Source organism: Salvia splendens, chromosome 9 (assembly GCF_004379255.2).
Source record: "Salvia splendens isolate huo1 chromosome 9, SspV2, whole genome shotgun sequence".
NCBI classification, from domain to species: Eukaryota; Viridiplantae; Streptophyta; class Magnoliopsida; order Lamiales; family Lamiaceae; genus Salvia; species Salvia splendens.
The window spans coordinates 24,614,379-24,637,162 of NC_056040.1; the positions used below are offsets into that span (position 1 = coordinate 24,614,379).

The 22,784-nt window shown below is 37.3% G+C and overlaps 1 protein-coding gene and 1 long non-coding RNA gene across 2 annotated transcripts; both read left to right on the forward strand.

The window, feature by feature from the left end:
• The first annotated feature begins 7,034 nt into the window (after positions 1 to 7,034).
• On the forward strand, positions 7,035 to 9,587 carry LOC121746411. Its single transcript, XR_006039025.1, has 2 exons — positions 7,035 to 7,375; positions 9,386 to 9,587. It is a non-coding gene; the product is annotated as an uncharacterized LOC121746411 (long non-coding RNA).
• A 9,390-nt stretch (positions 9,588 to 18,977) lies between these two features.
• Positions 18,978 to 21,374, forward strand: LOC121746782 (chaperone protein dnaJ 6-like). The gene is made up of 8 exons (XM_042140714.1): positions 18,978 to 19,286; positions 19,689 to 19,787; positions 19,886 to 19,987; positions 20,314 to 20,373; positions 20,463 to 20,569; positions 20,658 to 20,740; positions 20,822 to 20,912; positions 21,007 to 21,374. Exons 1-8 carry the CDS (start codon positions 19,164 to 19,166, stop codon positions 21,200 to 21,202), a joined length of 861 nt encoding a protein of 286 aa, XP_041996648.1. The 5' UTR covers positions 18,978 to 19,163; the 3' UTR covers positions 21,203 to 21,374.
• The last annotated feature ends 1,410 nt before the right edge of the window (positions 21,375 to 22,784 follow it).

Consider the following 22,784-nt stretch of genomic DNA (forward strand, 5'->3'; position numbering starts at 1 on the left):
CACGGAGGAGGAGGCGATAGCGGAACCACATCCGAAAGTCTTAAAGCAGGCATCCACTATTTTACCGCTCTCCTCATCAACCCTAATCTGCAATTTCATGACGTCACCACACGCCGGCGCTCCAACGAGACCCGTTCCCACATTCAGATCGTTCTTGTCAAACGACCCGACGTTCCTCGGGTTGTCGTAGTGGTCCACCACTCTCTCGTGGTACATCCGCCGCAGTCCGCTACCGCTGGCAGCCCCGGAGCACCGGAGACGCACGCCGAGACTCGTGGTTGCTATATGCCTCAACATATTTGGATTCAGTTTCGAGAATTTTTCCAATTGCCGTTTTAATTTAAACACGCCAATATCTTAGGCGTTTCTACTTCATCAAACACGCCTAAACACGCCCTCCTCATTGGCGGGTTTTAATAATACCGTATTTTTTAAAATTGCCAAATTAAAAGCTGAAACGCCAACCCCGTCGGCATTTTTGAACTTACCTATACATACATAAAATACGACGACATACGGTTCTAAATGGTAAAACGCCAATGCGGGTGGCGTCTTCACTAATAAAAAACACCAATGTGGGTGGCGTTTTTCCCATATATGGAAGAGATAACAAAATGGGTACATTTACGTTATTTTAAACGTAAAGTACCCTATAAACCCGATTTACCCGTGGATACTTCTGGTTAATTGACTCCAGTTTTATGTTTCCAATAATTTTTATTTTCCTTGTGTTATGATGTGTATACTGTTGGTTGGGATCCATCATTTTATTTCCGAATGTGAATAATGTTTGATTCAGTGTATCAATGAATCCTAGCATTTGAAATGAATTTCTACTGATGTGAATTTCTCTGAGAAATCTGATTACTATTGAGGAAGGCACACTGAAGGGTTTCTTGTCGTTTATGAGATATTTAGCATCATTGAGCCATCAGGTTGCAATAATATAGTACTCTAATAATCATACTAAGGCTGAGCCTTCTTCTACCCAAGGTCCCAAACTTGAGCATAAGGAAAGAACCCATTTTTTGGGGGTTTTGTAGTGGTTTATCTAGATTCGTGTGTTTATCGACGTTGTTTCTTGAAGCTCTGCTTCTAGGTGAACGTGCTAGATCTTTTTATTCTTGAAATTGTATATGGCCATGCATTCATCTCTAGGTTGCTTGAGCTTGGTCAGTAGCATCTTCATTTCTTGGATAGTCATTGTCTTTGTTCAAAGATTGCTTCTATTTGTTACTACTGGTATTGTTGTTGTGTGGAACGATGAAAACTGAATACCCAGAGTGAGTAAGGTTAAAACTTTAAATTTAAAGTAAGGAAGATTGTAGGTGTGCCTCTGCACATATATCTTGATTCTGTGTTATGGTATCTCTGTCCCGTGACTTGGAACTTTTTGATATCTTAAAGAAAGCTGGACATGATAATAATGTTATTAGTGTCCAAACTTTTGGAAATATGAGAATCGAGTATTGCAACCTTTATTAGCATACGTTTTACGAAAAAATTCTTATGTATACAGACACCCACACACATACATATATTATAGACTTATACTAATAATTCAATTTTTAATAAAAGTTAATAACTACCAATGCTAAATTATACTATAACAAAGCAACTTTTATTTGTGAATCTAACAAATGCTATATAGTAACTATTGATATTGAAAGATGGATTAATAGTAAATAGAATACACAAATAATGGTGCAATTAGCAATTTTAACTGTATATCTTATCTTTTGCATTTTCATGCATACTTTAACTTAGAAATTACATACATATTAATGTAAATGACAAAATGTATGATTCGGGTTTGGAGGGTCCTATCAAATGTTGAGTGTTTCTGTGTAGATGGGATACCAATTAGGTCATCCTCGGAATTGATGGCCGCCAATTGGCTCACGAAACCATACTTGAAACTTGAAAGAGAAGAGATCAGGCCTAAGGTTAGGGTGTTGTGATTATTTGATGCCAGGCAAATTGATTTGAGAGAAAAATAGAATATGGGAGTCTAGTTATGGCCACCATTCAGGCTGTCGAAAATTAGAGCTTCGACATGAGTAGAACAGAGTTCAGAGGAAAATCTTGGAGGATTATGTTAGATATAGAGAGATTAGTTTTAGGATCTCAAGAACAGGAATATATCAGCCTATAATGTTAAGCCTGGCTTGAAATATTGAAGGTCTCTCTGTTTTCACTTTTCTGCTTAATGAAACTAGTGAAGAATATGGTACTTTGTGAATCAGCAAACAATTGTGGAAATGAGAGTTAGTTAGGTCTCAATTTGGAAAATTAGACTCTCTGTATAGATATATTATTAGTATAGTACTTATGTTCATATCATGTTTTAAAAATAGTAATGCTTAAGCACTTTATTGACTTTGAGATATAAATTTATAAGTATAATTATACTATAATTGATAGTGACACAAATTAAAATGGACTTTTTTGACATTGCAATACGAGACATTGACAAAATTTAGATATAAATTACAATTTCTTCCATTGTGACAAAGTTTGAAACTAAATTATAATTTCTTCTAGTGTTAAATAAACATATAATTGAAATTAAAATTGAATTTAATTCGGTTATCGGTTATAACCGATAGCCGACTTGGAGCAAAACGTAAAACTGGTACCGAACCGATAACAGACCGGTTCCGGTTCGGTTCTCGGTTAACCGAATAACCGAAAACCGCTTATCCACCCCTTGTTAAGACTACAACATACACTGTAATAGGTCACCGGGGAGATGTTAGCATCTGTTGAACATTGTTCAACAGTTGTTGGGGTTAAACATATTAGTGGTTATTAGGTTTGTTAGATAAAATAATTATAAGATGTACTCTTGTAGATTATTTTAGTTGAAGATGGATGGCTATGACTAATTATCACATGATTATCCGTCTAAGATTGAGTTGTGAGTTTCAATCTCATAAATCAAACACAATATATATTTAATCCCAGGATATAATCTTGCAAATCGAACCGCCTAAGTATGTTATTTGATATTGCGGGGATCGGGTGATAAAATTTCACATTCCTGCATTTGTTCGTCATTCACTGTGATGGGATTCGTATTATAATTCAATCCATTGTCAGTTTAGAGGCATATCTGATATTGTGAAGCTCACAAAGAAAGAGCAGATCTTCATTATAATTAGCCTCTCAATTATGCGGTATTATTGGTACAATACTAATTCATGCGGAGTATATATATACATCTCTCTCTCTCCCTCTCTCGAGTTGTATTCAAATTCTTTTCCCATAATTTCTCATTTTTCCTTCTACATCTTATGCGTTGATTTGTGGTAATCCAATGGTCTAAATCATTTGCTGAATATATTAAATTTAATCATTACTTAATTCGAAAAGGGCAAAATAGAGAATCACTAATGTAGTTGGTTATGGAAAAGTCTATGATTTCCTCCGTTGAGGATCTCTGCGGTTTTTCAACAAATTTCGTTCAGATTTCGTTCTCTTCCTTCTCCATCAATGCACGTTTTATTTAGCTTCTGTAACCCGTCGATAAATTCTAGTTTACAGCTTCCTCGACTTTGAATCAAACGCATACAGAGTTCGATTTTGAAAATATCTTTTTGTTGCCGGCTTTGCATCAACCGTCGACGTCTTTCGATTAATGATGGAAGAAGGTAATCCAACGGTTTCTGCTCATGTTTATTGTTCGGATGTTTTCAATTTTTTTTAAATCAGTCGCATATCCCAAACGGTGTACAGCAGCAAAATCGTTTTTCATGTTTGCGTGCCTCCTTGCGTTTTTATCGAAACATGATTGACGATTTATGATAATGTGGTGGCTAGGGTTCATTCATTCCCCTAGGGTTGTTAATTCATGGGACCTAGGGGTTTAGTATTGTATGAGGCATTCCTTTAGTATGTTGATTGTTGCCTTGCTTGGGATAGGTTGTAGCATGGTTTAAACTAGTGTGACAGTATTCACATGCAGTATGTTGATTTTTGCCTTGATTGGGGATAGGGTGTAGCATGGTTTAAACAAGTTTGGCAGTGTTCGAAATTGTTGGGTCTATGGTTCATTCATTTTCATAGGGTTGACCAATTCTGGGGGCTAGGGGTGTGGTATAGTGTGACATACAAAACCTGTACGTAGGACCGCGAGTTAGAGCCATCCCTATAGCGTGTGGTTTCATATTGGCTTGTTAGTTGGATTAAAGTGTACATGTAATGTATAAGTATAATTGTATAATGCACTATATGTGATCGGTAATGTACAGTATATGTCATATAATGCTTATTAAGATTAACATGTGTATTATTTTGTGGTTATAAACAGTTGGCGTTGTGCCTAAATGTTCTGCCGAATTAAAAGCCCGTTGTTGGTCAGAAGTTCCAATCATTAGATTTTGCATTCGCGGCGGTAGAAGAGGTTGCGCTGGTGAGTTGAAAGTTTCAACTCGGGGACTTTGAAGTGCTGGTGAACGTGAACTCGGTCGTCGATCCACATAATGTACACATAATGTACATATTGTATAGTATAATGCGTAGTTTATTTTCTGTAATGCATTATTTGTGATATGTAATTAACATTTATACTGGCGCGTTTAATTTAAGTTGTGTCGTGTTTCGATGTTTGGCGAACGTTTCTTGTTTTCTCTAAGGGTTTAACAAGTCTAGGGGCTAGTGTGTAGTACGTTCTAAGGCAAAAAAACGTTGTCCAAATACATGAGCTGTCGTAATTCGTCTGGGGTTGCACATAATGTATATTTTGTATAGTATAATGCGTAGTTTAGTTTCTATAATGCATTATTTGTGATATGTAATGAACATTTATCCTGGCCCGTTTAATTTACGTTGTGCCGTGTGTCGTTGTTTGGCGAACGTTTCTTATTTTCTCTAAGGGTTTAACAAGCCTAGGGGCTAGGGTGTAGTATGTTCTAAGTCTAAAAAACGTTGTCCAAATACACGAGCTGCAGTAATTCGACTGGGGTTGCACATAATGTATATTGTGTATAATATAATGCGTAGTTTAGATTCTATAATGCATTATTTGTAATATGTAATGAACATTTATCCTGACCCGTTTCATTTAAGTTGTGCCGTGTGTCGTTGTTTGGCGAACGTTTCTTATTTTCCCTAAGGGTTTGACAAGCCTAGGGGCTAGGGTGTAGTATGTTCTAAGTGTAAAAAACATTGTCCAAATACATGAGCTGGAGTAATACGTCTGGGGTTGCACATGCATAACGCGTATGTATATTTCAAAACAGATATACTTAATGTACATATTGTGTAGTATAATGTGTAGTTTTGTTTCTGTAATGCATGCTTTGTGGTATGTAATGAACATTTATCCGTACCCGTTTAATTTAGGTTGTGTCGTGTTTCGATGCTTTACGCACGTTTCTTGTTTTCCCTAAGGGTTTAACAAGCCTAGGGGCTAGGGTGTAGTATGTTCTAAGTCTAAAAAACTTTGTCCAAATACACGAGCTGCAGTAATTCGTCTGGGGTTGTACATGCATAGCGCGTAGGCATTTTTTAAAACAGATATACATAATGTACATATTATGCAATGTAATGTGTAGTTTTAGTTTCTGTAATGCATTATTTGTGATATGTAATGAACGTTTATCCTGTCCCGTTTCATTTAAGTTGTGTCGTGTTTCGATGTTTGACGCACGTTTCTTGTTTTCCCTAAGGGTTTAACAAGCCCAGGGGCTAGGGTCTAGTATGTACAACAACAACCACGTGATGCATAAAACAAAATAAATAATGCAATCAAATAACCAAATAATGTACAGAATCAATCAAGTAATGAACATACCAATATTGCATTCATTCTTAGATTCATGTACAACATCAATCAAAAAATGCATAAAACATGATAAATAATGCATAGAAATAGCTACATAATGTACACATATTGCATTCACTTTTAGATTCATGTTCAAGTTCCGCGACGGCTTCCTTCTGTCGTGGAGTTAAACTCTTTATACAATTCAGAAACTCCCGGAATTTCTGGGCAATTCCTACTGGCAATATATCATCGACCGTCTCGTCGATGTCCAATCTTGGCTGCTTTGATGTTGTACAACATACAGAATAATAACATACAATTAGTTACATAATGTACAAACTGAATAAAATAAAGTGGACAGTTATACTGCATTCACTTATACACTCTTGTACAGAAGCATCAAAATAATGCCTAAAAACTGATACATAATGCATTTTAATACGCAAATAATGTTCAGAATAAATCAACAAATGCACCATGAATATTGCAATCACCCATTGTCCCATGTCCAACAACGGTCACATAAAGGATAAATCATGATTAATAATACACTAAAATAACTAAATAATGTACAGATCCGGTCAAGTAATGTACATACAAATATTCCATTCAGTCTTTGACTCATGTACAACAGCAGTCACATGATGCATAAAACAGGATAAAATAATGCATTCAAAAAGCCAAATAATGAACAAAATCACTCAAGTAATGAACATGATAAATAATGCATAGAAATAGCTACATAATATACAGATTCAGGCTAGTTATGAACATAAAAATATTTCATTCACTCTCTAACCGATGTACACCATGAGGCACTTGATACATGAAACAGGTATATAATGCATACAAATAGTTAAATAATGTATAGATTCATTGAAACAATTCACATATAAATATTGCATTCGCACTTTGAAGGCTTTACAAAAACAGTCACATTATGTATAAAACATGGTAAATAATGCATTCAAACAGGCAAATAATGCACTGAGTATATCAAGTAATACACATACAAATATTCCCTTCACTCTTTGACCGTATACAACAACAGTCACATGATGCATGATACATGATATATAATGCATAAACATGTAAATAAATTAATTTTTAGGTCTTAATTAGTACTATAACTTAGTATGTTGGGTTGGTAAGAAAATTAATTCTAGAAGTGTGTAGATAGTTCTTACAATGTGAATTATTTGTTTGTGGTGTTTATTATTAGAAGTATAGAGAAAGAATAGAAAAAAAAGAGTGATTTAAAGAAATAAAAAAAGAAATTGGAAAATTGAATGAGATTTTTATACCTATTTCTCCCTTTTGGAACTTAGGGGAGTTACGGGAGTCCTGTATCTCTCCCTCACATTTCTACACCTCTATTTCACACACGCACACATTCCTCCGGGGAGCGCTGCCGCGCCTCCGGCAACCATCGCCTTCCGTTCAGCATGGCAGCCCTCCGTGTCCCCCCCTCTGTCTCGTCACATCTCACCTCTCAACACACCAAAACACGTACATCTCTCTCTCTGCAGCGGAAGTCTGAAGGATTTTCCGCCACCACCGTCCCCGTTTTCCGGCAGCTGTGAGTTGGAATTGTCTCCCCTTTGTGTAAGCAACTCTCTCACACCTCCAATTTGTCTATTTTCTTCTTTATATTGAAGCTAGGGTTCACAATCATGTTTTCCCCATTTTGGATTTAAGTAAAAGAGGTGCAAATCTGACATTTTGATTTCCAATTTCCTGCCTAGAAATATTTAAAGAGATGAATTAGAATAGAAGTATATCTTGATGTGTGAACGTAGGGAAAGCTTAGGATTCTTCTTTTTAGTTTGGAAAATTGTTATGCTACTTGGATTGATTTTAGAATTTATCTTATAAGTATGATTTACTCCTTAATGATGGGAAATGAGTATTCTTGGTATGATGAAGTCTGGGACAGCTTATAATTAAGTGTGAAAAATGATGAGTTTTATATATTTTTGATTGAATGTGTTTACAATAACTAAGATGTGCATATTTGAGAATATCTATTATAAGCTCAAGTCCAAGCTGGAGAAAAATAGTGAATCTGTATGCCATCTTATTTAATTTGGTCATAGAACTCAAGTTTCTCAATGCTGGTTTGGAATTTTGAGCATGGATAATATTTTAATAAGCCATTTATGCAAGCGCTTAATGGAAACTAAAAAGAGAATACGATTTATGTTAAAAGTATTTTGTAAAGATGTTGATGCATGGAATATATATGTGAAATGGTAAGGTAACACGTGCAAGGAGGAACATGAACCTAGGATTTCGATGTCAAGGCTCCTTGGACTCGAGGTAGTGTATTCTACATTAGGTCTTAATTCCTGAATTAAGTCTACGCTATTGCATATAGAATCGTATGTGCTTTTATGTGATTTGTATATGTTATTTATGACGTGAAATATGTGAATTTTGTATATGTGATGGTATTGTGAGAGTTGGAAATTAATCTGTTTATCTGATCTGATATGGTATGAAAAGAAGATACTGATGTGTTATGTTAGTAATTATTGAAAATACGTATTGATATGAAAATGAGTATATTTGACTGTGTTTACGCCCCGTGCTCGAGTGTGTTCTGTGGGTACAATTGGCATGCCATAGGACAGCAGCGCTGCATTATCTGTAATCTCTCGTCTTCTGGATAACCGAAGCGAGGATCGTCTGTTATATGATGGGCCCCTATCTGATCTGTCTGATATGCACCCTAATGGGTGGTCTGATTATCTGTCTGCACCCTAATGGGTGGTCTGGGCGGCGTCCTCTCGAGGACCATGGCCGCGTCTGTATCTGATTCTGTTTCTGATCTGGTCCGCATACCCTAGTTTGTCACTAAGCACTTAATGGGGCTATATGTGTTCTGATATGTGAGAACAATGGTGATTGTTATGTGTTATGATATATCTGGTACATGAGAGCAGATTTTGTTATATGTGTTTGGATATGTGAAAACTATATTCTTATGTGAAAAACGATATTATGTGATGCTAAATGATATATTCTGATGCTAATGATCCTCTGATGCAAAAAGGGTGAATCTGACATTGTTTGATATGATTTGACGTTGTATGAAGTTATGATGTTGCTCGACACTAATAATTGATCATGTTTATTGGAATATTATGAGATTATATGATTATGCCTTCAGTAAGTATCAAAGGAGGAAAGGTCAGACTTTTATTGTTGGTTATTTTGATATGTATATGGTTATGAGAATGTTGGCAATCTGTATACGCGTTGATGTATAATTAATATTGTGACATATTTTGTGGTTAACTCGATAATTGGTGATGTGCACTTTACCTTGTGTTCTATTTTATTGGTTTATGAATTTATATGTGACTGTATCTGGTAAATTCCATGAGATCCAGGAATGATGACCTGAACTTATGATTATGATGTTGGGGGTTTCTGATATTAGACATATGTAAATAGATATGATGAGGTAGGCTTTGGAGTGTTTTCTGGATTAATAATAATGAAAACACATAGGTTGCATAACGTTTACTTAACTCCGGAAATTAGGCTCTATTGTTGATTATACTACTGGGTTTGTTGAAGCTCATTCCATTCCTCTTTTTCCCCCTGCAGATTAATTCTTTCGATGTACAGCTGCTCAAGTCGGGTCACTAGCCAACCTTTTTGTGTTCGGAAAATTCTTTCAGATATTCTAGATGTGACATGTTTAGAAAGTGTAATGTAGTTCGGACGTTTCATTTACTTCGCTATCCAGGTTGTATAAATATATATATAGACTTTCGGAAATAGGTTTATGGTCTAATTTCAGACGATATATAGCAGTTTTTCCGTTTGCCAAGTAAAGGAAAATAATATCTCTCTGTATAAAAAAAAATCAAGGATTTTCTGTTAAGTCGGGAATGGTACTAAAAGGTGACATCACTTATTCGATTATTGAATTAATCGGGTAAGGGGTGTTACACATAATGTACACATCCATTCAAGTAATGACCACACAAATGAAATTGATTCCTCGCCCTCTATCTGCGATTGCTGTGAAACTGACGGACGTTCTCTTTTAGACATTTTGAAATCTGCGCAAGACGCCAAACAAACATAACCCTATAAGATTTCATCAACAAATTCGCGCACTACAACTTTATGGTGATAATCGAGTGAATCGTGGTGTGGGTGGTGTGTTACGTGCGAAAATCGGGGAAAATGCTAGATGAAACTCAGAAAGTAAACTACTAAATTAACATTCGACAAACCCTACCTCCTCTTTGACCGCAGACGAATCTTGCACAAAACCGGAAGGGTTGTTTCCAAGAAATCGGGTTGGAGGCGAAGCGGGTAGAGAGGGCGGGCGGCTAGGGTTTTGAAAGGGGTTCGAAATTGGGGAGACGAAGTGGGTAGAGAGATTGTGAGTTAATACGTTTGGAGATGAATGGTGTGTAGAATAGAGGGAAGGTAGTGGGTATAGAAATTTCGCACATGTCGTTTCGGGAGTTTTTGAGTATAGAAATTTACTAATTTAACCCCATGATGCACGAAATGCCCCAAATAATGAACTACGGGATCAAATCTATGCTTGTCATCCGGATCGTCCATCCGCCTGATCCAACGCTCCAAATTGAGAAGGAACTTAAATCTAAGGGGAGAAAAGGAGATTAACACTACCATATATATATATATATATATATATATATATAATCCTATAGAGGGTTGCGTTAAAGATAGAACCATTCTTAAGTGTAGAACCTAGAACTCTACATATTTTATTCATTGGATGAGGAAAAAATGACGGTCAAGATTAAAAATCATACATATTAGACTATGTTTTCACGACATTCCGGACTCAACATGTGAAAAAACTCACATGTTGATGGAAGAATGAATGAAACGAAGAAGAGTCCATGCATGCTTTATTTTTTCACTTCTCTGCATTCACCCATTAATAATAGTTTTGGTTGTAATGAGAAGTTGTTGTGCAAATCAACACCATTGGATTAAAAGATCTAACGACCTTCGTTTGGCATTTGTTCTACGTTTAAGAATGGTTCTACGTTTAAGAATGGTTCTATCTTGATCACAATCCTATAGAACCATTCTTAAACGTAGAACAAATGCCAAAACGGAGGTCGTTAGATCTTTTAATCCAATGGTGTTGATTTGCACAGCAACTTCCCATTACAACCAAAACTATTATTAATGGGTGAATGCAGAGAAGTGAAAAAATAAAGCATGCATGGACTCTTCTTCGTTTCATTCATTCTTCCATCAACATGTGAGTTTTTTCACATGTTGAGTCCGGAATGTCGTGAAAACATAGTCTAATATGTATGATTTTTAATCTTGACCGTCATTTTTTCCTCATCCAATGAATAAAATATGTAGAGTTCTAGGTTCTACACTTAAGAATGGTTCTATCTTTAACGCAACCTATATATATAACTCTTTCCATCCTTCATTAATTGACAACTTTGACTTGACACGGATTTTAAGAAATGTAATAAAAAGTGGGTGTTAAAAAGTTGAATGAAATGAGTTAATGAAATGTGAGTTCATATAAAAAGTAATAAAAAATAAAGGTGTCAATGAATTACGAACGGAAAAAATGAAATTGGTGTCAATTAATTAGGGAGTAATTCTCTATTCTTGTCATTAAATTAAATTCTGATTGTTGCGATATTTTTGCACTAGAGAATCTGTTTGTTTGAAATGGTGGACCACTTTTTAAATTTTATTAGAGCGCCACCAACTAGCTCGCATTGCAAAGATCACGTTGCGCGGAGTGGTTTGGGAGGGCGACCAAATTGGCGAGCTAGCACGCCACCACCACCCCACCCCCCAAATCACGTGTTACGCTGACGTTGGATGGTGACGCCTACTCGTCGGCCCGCAAGTGGGCATCGTAATTTGGCATTGAAAATAATTTAAAAATTCATGGAAACATCAAAAATTAATACTCCTTCCGTCCATTATTTAAAGAGTCATTTTGACTCGGCACGGGTTTTAAGAAATTGTTTGACTTTGTGAAGAAAAGTAAATGGAGAAAGTGAGTGGAATGTGTGACTCATTTAAAGTATTAGTTTTATATTGGATTATGAGTATAAAAAGTTGGTGGGATGTGGAGTCCGCATATTAAAAGTGGAATAAAGTAAATGGTTCTATAATCTTGGACAAACTAAAATGGTAAAAGAGTTCTTTAAATCATGGACGGAGGGAATAGTAATTTGTTTTTTTCCACTTCTTCAAATTTTTGTTTTTTTCCCCAAATTTTTGTTTTTTAATCTTTTAATCCTACAACTCAGGAAATCTTCTATGAATACACCATTCATCAAATTATATTATATGGATCTGAGTGGGACATTACGTGGCATCAGACATGTTAAAAATTGGAAGTGAAATATCATATGGAATTGTGTCCTTCTAAACCCAGAAGTGAAGAAATACATGGGTTTAGGGCAATGTTTTAAAAATCGAACCGACGAAGCTATTGATTTACGGCTCAACTGGTCGGACCGGTCCAACTACTAATCGAGCCGAAATACTGTAGCAGCTATATATGAGCATATAATTAGATATATATTTAATATAATACTATTAGAATTCGAAACATGTACATAAACAAGCATTAATACAATATATAGTTTAATTTTAAATAATACTATTGATATACAAACATAGATAAATGCATATATAGAGGAGTATTATATTGCTAACTCAATACTTAATTGCTAACTATAATTAAATAATAGTCATTAGATATTCAAATTAAGGGCCTAGATCATTAGCCCCGGAATATCAATGCGATCAACAAAAAACGTCAATAAAGGTATTAGGGTATCCACTATGGGACCGCCGCGCCTATAGCCCCGGCAGGGGCGATCCCGGGGTAGATTATAGCGTAGGCGACGTCTGCCCCGGGGCGGACGAGAAACGGGGGGCGGACGGCCATTCGGCGAAAGCGGGGCGAGGACGCGGCGGTCGGCCATTAGCTGCGCCTATAGGCGCGTCGGCCATAGTACGCCGGCGATAGGCGCGCCGGCGGTCCTCGAAAATTGGTTTTTTTTGTTAATTACCTCTATAAATACCACTCATCCACCACTCATTTTTACACCATTTTCACACACTCTTCCTTCATTCACTATCTACACTTTCACTCTCTAAAAATGCACGGTGGAGACGACGAATCACCCGGCTCGCAGGAATCAGGCTATGGCGGCAATCCTTCACAGCCGTCGGCCGGCTTTCCTTCACAGCCGTCAGGATACGGCGGCTACCCTTCTCAGCCGTCAGGATATAGCGGGTCTCCGTCCCAGTCGTGGGCATCGAGTCCAAACCTTCCTCGATCTCAGTCGTGGAGGTCTTCTCCAATGCCGCCACCTTTTCAGCGGAATCTGAGTCGCGCGGCGTTTGGAGATTACAGACCCAACCTCGACGCGCTTAACCAGCCGCGTCCGGAGTCCCCTTTCCTATCCAGCCAATCTCCTTACACCGAAGCAGATCAAGACGCACTGGATACCATGATGGCGCTGCTCAGTTCCGGCGTCCCGGATACGCCTGCAGCCCGGGTGGAAACGCCCGTTCCGACCCGAAGCAGTGCCGGGGGCGGTGGCGGTAGGGGGGGCGGCCGCAATGGCGGTGGCGGTGGCTCGGGCAGAAGCGTGGGCAGTGGCGATGGCGAGGGCTCCAAACGGGGCAAGCTCTACACCAAAGCGGAGTTCATTGTCGTGGCGAGGGCGTGGGATGCCATCACATCGGACCCCATAATGGGCACCGATCAGACCGAGTGGAGCTTTTGGCAGCGCGTCTTGATGGCATACGACGAGTTCAAACCTGCCGGCGCTCGAGAGCGCGACCCAGAACAGATCCGCAAAAAGTGGTCTAGGATTCTGCCGGGTACCAAGCGGTTCGCGTGCATATACCAGAACAACTTTCTCCACACTGAGAGTGGCCGAAGCGAAGCAGACGTGAAGGCCCGGTCGATGGGCCAATACAACACGGAGGGCTGGCTGAAGTTCACAATGTGGGAGGAGTATCTAGTCATCGCGGATTGTCTGAAATTCAAGGCAATCTGCTCGCAAGATGTCACTTGAGCTCCCGGGCCGAAGCGTACAAGACACAACCTTGCCGGGGACTACAGCAGTGGAAGCGGCTCGCACTCGTTCGAGCAAAACGACGAGCAAGTCGAAGAGCCCGCCCCTACACACACTCGGCAAGGACGGCCCCCGGGACAACAGGCCTCTATCCGCACTGCTAGAGGGGCTCGAAGTGCCTCCCGCCTATCGTCGGCAGCCCATGGTTCCTGGTCCCCACGAGGTCTTGAGGGAGAACCTCGATGTGCAGTTGATGCAACAACTGCAGGACGTCTGCAGCAAATACCTAGCCACCGATGACACGTACATCAAGAATATATACCAGAAGCTCATCACTCGGATTGAGCGCCGTCTAGGGTTGGTTGATGATGCTCCTGGGGGAACCGCAACCGGTAGCAGTGAGAGAGGAGGAGGAGGAGGGGGAGAAGAAGAAGAAGAAGACGAGGAAGCTGACTCCGACACCGAGTAGACGGTAGCGGGGTTTTTATTTGTATTTTGTTTTAAATATTCGTTGTATAATTTTACAATTTTCAATACAACGAATATTCGGTCACAATTAACTCGTTTTCTAATTATTTACATTGCGATGATTTTAATTATACCTGATTGAAACTAAAAACATTTTAAAATGAAAATTGATTATAAAATTTGGGGGCTATTGGAAGTGTCCACCATAGTGGCAGAAACAAATATTTGGATCTTGGACAATAATTTTGGGGCTGTGGACAAAAACTGGGGCGGGGCTATTGGGGTGTCCGTCTTATAGTGGACACTCTTAAGGTCAATTTACAACAAATTAGTTGTAACTAACTTTTGAAAAATATCATATAACTTTAAAATGCATATAACTTTCTCAATTTAAATTATTATTTTGCACAACATATATCAAATTTAAGATAATTTCATAAGGATTCTAACGAAATCTCACTTGCATATGTTCCGATGTCAAAATTTGAAAATTTTTTAAAAATTTTCAATTTTTTCGTACATCAACAAATGTCAACATGATATATAAAATATGTCAATATAATACATGTAGAATGTCAATATAAGCTATGTGTTAACATTCTCAAAGCATTGTGTTGATATTTTCGAAATACTATATTGACATTTTCATCCAAAACCCTAATTTGGTAGTTTTTTTTTATCTTTTTCGATTTAATTAATAAAAGCGAAAATTGCACGTGGCAAATTGTAGACCACAAGTTTTCTAAAATCCTGTTATCTTAAATTAGTTGTAGTTAGCAATTAAATTATTAATTAGCAATTGATCACTCCTCTGCATATATATATAGATGTATTCATTTCCTTTTTGTATCTTTTGTTCTTTGTTCTTTTTAATCTCAGCCCCACGATTTTGTCATCCGACGGTTAGATTGGTGCCACGTGTCATTTAATAATGCAGATTTTCAGTTGAATAATGCACACCGACTAATAATGCACCATTATTGTGTAATAATGCAGATTTTCAGTTGAATAATGCACACCGACTAATAATGCACCATTATAGTGTAATAATGCAGATCATCTGGACCGTTGATGAATGAGATCTAACGTATTAAGATGAATAAATGATCTAAGGGATGAATAGGAGAATAACGCTCCCCATATATATATATATATAGGATTGTATTCAAATCCTTTTTCCATATTTTCTCCTATTTCCTTCTTGATCTCAGCCCCACGATTTTGTCATCCGACGGTTAGATTGATGCCACGTGTCATTTAATAATGCAGATTTTCAGTTAAATAATGCACACCGACTAATAATGCACCGTTATAGTGTAATAATGCAGATTTTCAGTTGAATAATGCACACCGACTAATAATGCACCATTATAGTGTAATAATGCAGATCATCTGGACCGTTGATGAATGAGATCTAACGGTCCAGATTAAGAAGGAACTTAAATCTAAGGGGAGAAAAGGAGTTTAACACTACCCTATATATATATATATATATATATATATATATATATATATATTATATATATATAGAGTTGTGATCAATGTCGAACCAATTTTAAAGACCGAACTAGAGACCAAATCTGGGCCATTAGATCTATTTTTTTTTATGAGATGTGGTGCTGTGTAAATTTTTCGGTCTTCATTAAAAGCCCATTTTACTTCATTGTATAGGTTTATTACTTCATTCCGTACGTAATACCTTGAAACTACAACATGTTTTTACTTTCTTCCAGTAGGTTTCGAAATGATTCAACATATGTTTCATTTGAATTCATTGACCTGAGTTTTTACTTTATTTACATTAAAAATGCAATTTATTCAAGTGCGTTTATTACTTCATTCAGAAACATTATTACTTCATTGGATAAGGTTTTTACTTCATTCCAGTAGGACTTCAAATGCTTCTACGCATACTTCATTCCAATAATTTATTGCATCATTCCATGTGTTTATTACACCATATCAGTGTTGTGGCGGTGGTGATAGATACTGTAGAGAGAAAGAACGGCACGCGACGGCGAAACCGCATTTACGTATTGGAATGAAGTAATAATCCTACTGAAATGAAGTAAAAACCTACTGGAATGAAGTAAAAACCTACTGGAATGAAGTTAAATCTTCGTAACATGTTAGTATGACTTATTTACCTTCGGATGAATTAAAATAGGCTCGTGATGAAGGCGAAAATAATTGATAAATTTGTGTCTCTCATCCATATAAAACTAGATCTAAAAACCCTAATTTGGTATGGTTCGGTGGTTCGGTCTTTAAGAGTGGATTTGTGAATAATGGGACTCTATATATATATATATATATATATATATATATATATATATATATATATATATATATATATATATATATATATATAGGGTTGTGATCAAGATAGAACCATTCTTAAATGTAGAACCAATCTTAAATGTAGAACCAAGGCCAAATTTGGATTGAAAATATGATTAGTGGGGTGGTTAGTGGGGTGGTTATAACCGAAGCATTGTGATTATGTATGAAATTTGATCTTGACCATCTTTTTTTCTCATCCAATGGATGAAATGTAGTTCTAGGTTATACACTTTAGATTGTTTTGTATATAAGACAACCCTATATATATATATATACCAATTCTTAACAAGTAATACAAGTTTATATAAAATATGCATATTCATATGCTTATTATGTATCTATTTTCATGGGATTAATATTTCTTCCATTATTGTATATTATTGTTATTTTATATTCAATCTAAGCATTAGTAACTAAAACTTTATTTGAAAGTTAATTACGAATTATTAATTTTTTATTTATGATCTAGTTATATAATATATATCTATATAGGGGTGTGATAAAATACAAACTCTCTAAAATACAAACTATACAAACTTTAATCATACTCACTTAATACAATTAATCAACGGTTAATATAAGAGATTTTTCTAATGTCAACATTTTGACATCAAAAAATCAGAATTTGGACACCCCCGTCGACAGAATTTGTACACTCCGTACATCCCCCGTGGTGACATAATTTGTACATTCCGTTGACATCGACCCCCGGTGACATAATTTGTACAGTCCGTTGACATAATTTGTACACTCTGGTGACATAGTTTGTATAGTTTGTATTTTAGAGAGTTTGTATTTGATCACACCTCTCTATATATATATATATATATATATATATATATATATATATATATATATATATATATACCCTATATATATATGGTTGTATTATATACCAAACTAGTTTTAAACACTAAACGCTAAACACATCATTATATAATGATGCGGAGTTCATTACAACTTTATTTGTAGTTCATTATAGGGAATTATGAGATTTAAAAACAATGACATCATCATGCATAATTTAGAAATCTGAAGTTCATTATATGTTTGTTATTAGTTCATTATAATGAACTCCATGTTATCATATAATGATGTTGTTCGGCGTTTAAGGTTTAAGAGTGGTTCGGTATTGATCACAATCCTATATATATATATATATATATATAGTTGATAGTTTGTATAACATGGTACTACATATTAACAAAAATAACTATATCCCACATTGAAAAAGTAAAGACAACAGATTGTAAAAGGTGACTATAAAACATAGTACTTCTCATCCCACATGAAAAAATGAAAGAAGAATCTTATGGAATACTCTATAAAGAGAGTCACAAATGATTTTTCAAGTACAACTTTTATCAATTCATAGGCCCAATAAAAGTAGGGTTAATATGAAATGAAAGGTTTGTAGTATAATTATTTTGAAATTGATTTTTAATTCATTTTTAAAAATAAAAAAAATTGGAACCAGTTCGACCGGTTCCTGGTTTCCGGTCCAGTCGGCCGGCTCACCCGGTCCAAAACGGCCCAACCCTCTGCCGGTTTTACATGGTGAATCGGACCGGAAAGGCTACCGGTTTGCGGCAGGACCGGTCCGATCGGCTGGTCCGGTCCGGTTTTCAAAACACTGCTTTAGGGTAACCACAACAAGAGGCATTTTCTTCAATTCACACACACATGTTTTGACTATACAAATATATATAGTATAGCTTCTATTAAAAAATTCTAAGTCTCCTCCTATACAAATGTGTAAATGAATCACTCAAATTCTGCTATAAAGTGATCGGATAAAGCGATTCACAAATAGAACATGAAGAGAACGAAATAGAACATTAAGAGAACGAAAAAGTGATCGGATAAAGCGACTCACAAATAGAACATGAAGAGAAAGAAATAGAACATTAGAAGAACGAAAGAAAAGGGAGAGTGAAAGAGACGAAGCCACAAAAAGTGATGGGCCAGTATATATAACAACATGAATTGACAAGAGAAAATCCACAAAATTACAATTTTGAAGACTTAGAGCATGCGCAGTAGCGCCGCTCAACTTGGGTTTTGCGTGCTATTGCAGAGTCGATGGCGAGAAGGGAATTTTATAATGGGTTTTTTGTCTACTAACGTAGATGCTATACATAAAAAAGAAGATTTAGCATTCTAAATTATTCTCTTACCAAAACTAAAAGTAAAACCAAACGTTTAAAAGTAAAATTAAAAATCCTTGAATCGAATGATTTTCCTAATTAAGATTAGATTTTATCCACGTCAACAATTACGTGCTCCCAACTTATTTTCTGATATTCGAAACCGAAACCAAATCCAATTCCTCGACGAAAAAATTAGGGCGCGATGTGGCGGGAAAGAATATCCCCCAAATTGCATCCCCTTTAAATACAGTACTCACATTACTCTCCTCCTTTCCAAATCTCCCGTCATTTCATTTCTGCACACAGAGACACAGAATCATCTTCATACCCGAGTTTAGCTTACTCGAAATGGGCAAGAGGAGAAGCGCTAGGGTTTCTGAGGAGCATGTGGTGGAAGAAGATGAAGAGATGAACGAAGAACAGGAATTTCACACTGCATCGTCTTCGTCCAACCAGAAGAGCCTGTATGAGGTACCGAAAATACACATAGCATCTATATTTCTTTTCAGGGATTTTGTGATTTTTGCCCTAAATTGTGTATTGTTTGATGTCTGATCAAGTTTTTCCTATGTATCTGACAATACCACTGATTTTTCTCAATCGTTGGTATAAAAAACGTGTTTTAGTTGCTATCTGAGTTATAACAAAATCAATTGAAATTTTATAGCAATATGATGGTAGAATAGTTTATGTTTTGCTCTTTGGAAGTGCTGGTTTCATTTGTATCACACTAAGCCGGAATGATTTATGATGGATTTAAAGTTTTTCTGTGGATTTGAGATGCCATTTTCGATATGCATTCTAGTAGTATTAGGTTTCTATTTGGTTAGTGTTGTTTTCAAAAGTAGTGAGTGGTTACATTGTGCCTTGTAGATTCTTGGTGTGGAAAAACAAGCATCACATCAAGAGATAAAGAAAGCATATTACAAGTTGGCTCTGCGGCTGCATCCTGATAAGAACCCTGGTAACGAGGTATTTTTCTTATATTTCAGTCATGTCGTATATGTTTCCCTTGATGATTGATTCCTCTTGTGTTGTGTGGATTCTGATTGTTCAATATCTTTTTGTAGGAGGCCAAGGAAAAATTTCAGCAGCTGCAAAAGGTCATATCTATCCTTGGTGATGAGGAGAAACGAGCTGTGTATGACCAAACTGGTTGTGTTGATGATGCTGTAAGTGATGATTTAATAATTTATGTTAATATTGAGACCCAAAATCCAGTTTACTGCCCTATTTGTTCTTAATTATACACATGTTTGTTAGGTCTGATCTGATATTTCACTTATTTAATTCATTAAAATTCCAAAATTATGTGAATAATTCTTGTTATACATGTATATATGCATATCCCATCTTGTTTTCTCCTTAAGGCTATTCACCGTCTTTGGACATGCTGAGATTTAGCTCTACTATGCGTTAATGCATGCACCAAAGAAAAAAGTTCAAGATAATTCTCTCTTCAGTCCTTCAATACTCATGCTTATCCACTGATTAACAGGATCTAGCTGGTGACGTTATCCAGAACTTGCAGACATTTTTCCGAGCCATGTACAAAAAGGTCAGTCTGCTGTCATCTGTTGCAACTATCCTAGTAACTAGTTGATCATTCTTTAGTCAGCATATCAAGCATTTGGATATCAATTGCAGGTCACGGAATCTGATATTGAAGAGTTCGAAGCAAACTACAGGGGTTCTGACACAGAGCAAAAGGACTTGCTTGATCTTTTCAAAAAAGTGAAGGGCAACATGGATAAGTAAATCTCTCCTATTTTTACTTGCTTATTCAATGTCTGCTCCAAGTTTTGCCCATTCACTCTATCTATGGTCTATGGATCTGTTCAGGCTTTTCTGCTGCATGATTTGCTCAGATCCATTGCTTGATTCCCATCGCTTCAAGGACATCATTGATGAGGCTATATCTGCAGGTTTAGCTCCAAATCAATGTGTCTTTAGTGTTTTTAATTCAGTGGAGTCATATTATTCATACTTCTTTTCTTTGCTCGTAGGAGACTTGAAGTCAACCAAAGCATACGAGAAATGGACGAAGAAAGTATCTAAAACAAAACCTCCTACAAGTCCATTAAGACAAAGAAAGAAGTCAGTTGATTTTCTTTTTTTTTTCATTGGTTCAAATTTTCCTAGTTTTGAAACAAGGTCTAAATATCAAATGCTTGTGAAAAAACACTTGCAGATCAAAGAAAGGCTCAGATGATCTGTATGCAATAATTGCTCAACGACAAAATGAGAGGCGAGGCAAGGTCGATTCCATGTTCTCATCTCTTGTTCAAAGATATGGTGGAGGTGAACCAGTTCTGGAGCCAAGTGAAGAAGAATTTGAAGCTGCTCGGCAAAAACTTGAAAGCCGAAGAAGTTCCAAAAGAAAATAACTAAATCAGGTTTTCCTTTTGCTTGCCATCTTTTGTGAACTATAATTACTACTACTATATTAGATATACTAGCTTTGCTTTATGAAGCAATGTATTGATGAATATGACTGCAGAAGGCACCTGTTTTATATATGAATACTACTATATTATATATATGTTGCAAAATTGTGTCTGTCTACAGCATCTTTGTGTTGCATTGTTACCATTGTGGAAGTAGCAAATATTTAGACCATCGAAAGACACAACTATATATGCAGAATTTTTAAGATGGATTCCTACAGGAAACATGCATTTCAGAATTAGCCAATTTGAGTAGAATTTGAATGGGACATCAAAAGGTAATATACCAACATACATCAAATTTGGATGGGACATCAAAAGGTAATACACCAACATTTCAGAATTAGCCAATTTTGGGCAGATTCCATCCCACTGGTTAAAATATGCTCTTTGCTGTCTTCCATCAGCTATGTATTTATTCAATAAGATATTGATTTGCATCAAAAATACACTTGGGAATTGGGACTTGAATTGCCTTTTGTTATTAAGAGCAGCTAGTCTTCTCAGCTAAGAGCATCTAGCGGCGAGCGGACAGTCTAGCCGATTCCCGGCGATGGCCGGTCCGCTCGCCGAACCATTGGAACCGGCGAGCGTCATTTCGGCAAAAAAATTGGCGACCCGACGCTGATTTTCGGGCGCTGGCCGATCCGCTCGCCAGTTGGCTGGCCGCCATTGCAGGCTCCCGATTGGCCAGCTTAATTTTTTAAAATTTTTCGAAACACTATGTATACGTGATTTGCACGTCATTTTCATTTGCACCGCTTGTTTTAACAAGTTTTCTCTCTCATTTAATTTCTGTACAAGAGCAATAAAGCAAAATGGAGAACAACAACGAGTCTACTCCAGTGACGAGCGAGTCTCAAACTCTCACGGTACTCGTGGGAGGTGGATGGGGTCCGATGGCCGGGTACTACAACATGTATCCTTGGCAGCAGAAGATGCCCAGGATGGCAGCCGGGGGTAGTATGCCGGGATGGTAGGGGATGCAGGGCGGGCAGGGGGTATCGGGGATGCAACCCGGGATGCAGATGATGTCGGGGTGGCAGCCGGGGATGCAGCCCGGGATGCAGGGGAAGCCCGGGGGACAATGTCTATCGCCCCAGTCTTGATTTTTTTACTGCTTCTTCGCACACATCGACCCCATCGGAGACGTAATTCACTGGGTGTGATACTTTCTCCTTAGAGGAGTTGGGGATAGATCTCGAGGATGCAGACACTCCCGTTCAAACGGGGGAAGTAGGGCGGGGTCGGGGCACACCAAAGAAGAAGAAGGGCAAGGGGAAGGGCAAAAGGGTGGTCGGCGAGTCGTCGCAGTTGGCTGATGACGACAGCCCGGCACGGAGGAAGTGGACGGATGCGAAGAACGTCGCGCTGTCCAAGATTTAGCTGAGTGTTTGCGATGATTCCCTCCATTCGAACAATTAGAGGATCGTCAACTTGTGGGCTAAAATATCAACAGCCTACAAGACATTTTGCCCGGAGGGGAGGCCACACAGCGGGGAGGAGTGCCGGAAGAGGTGGG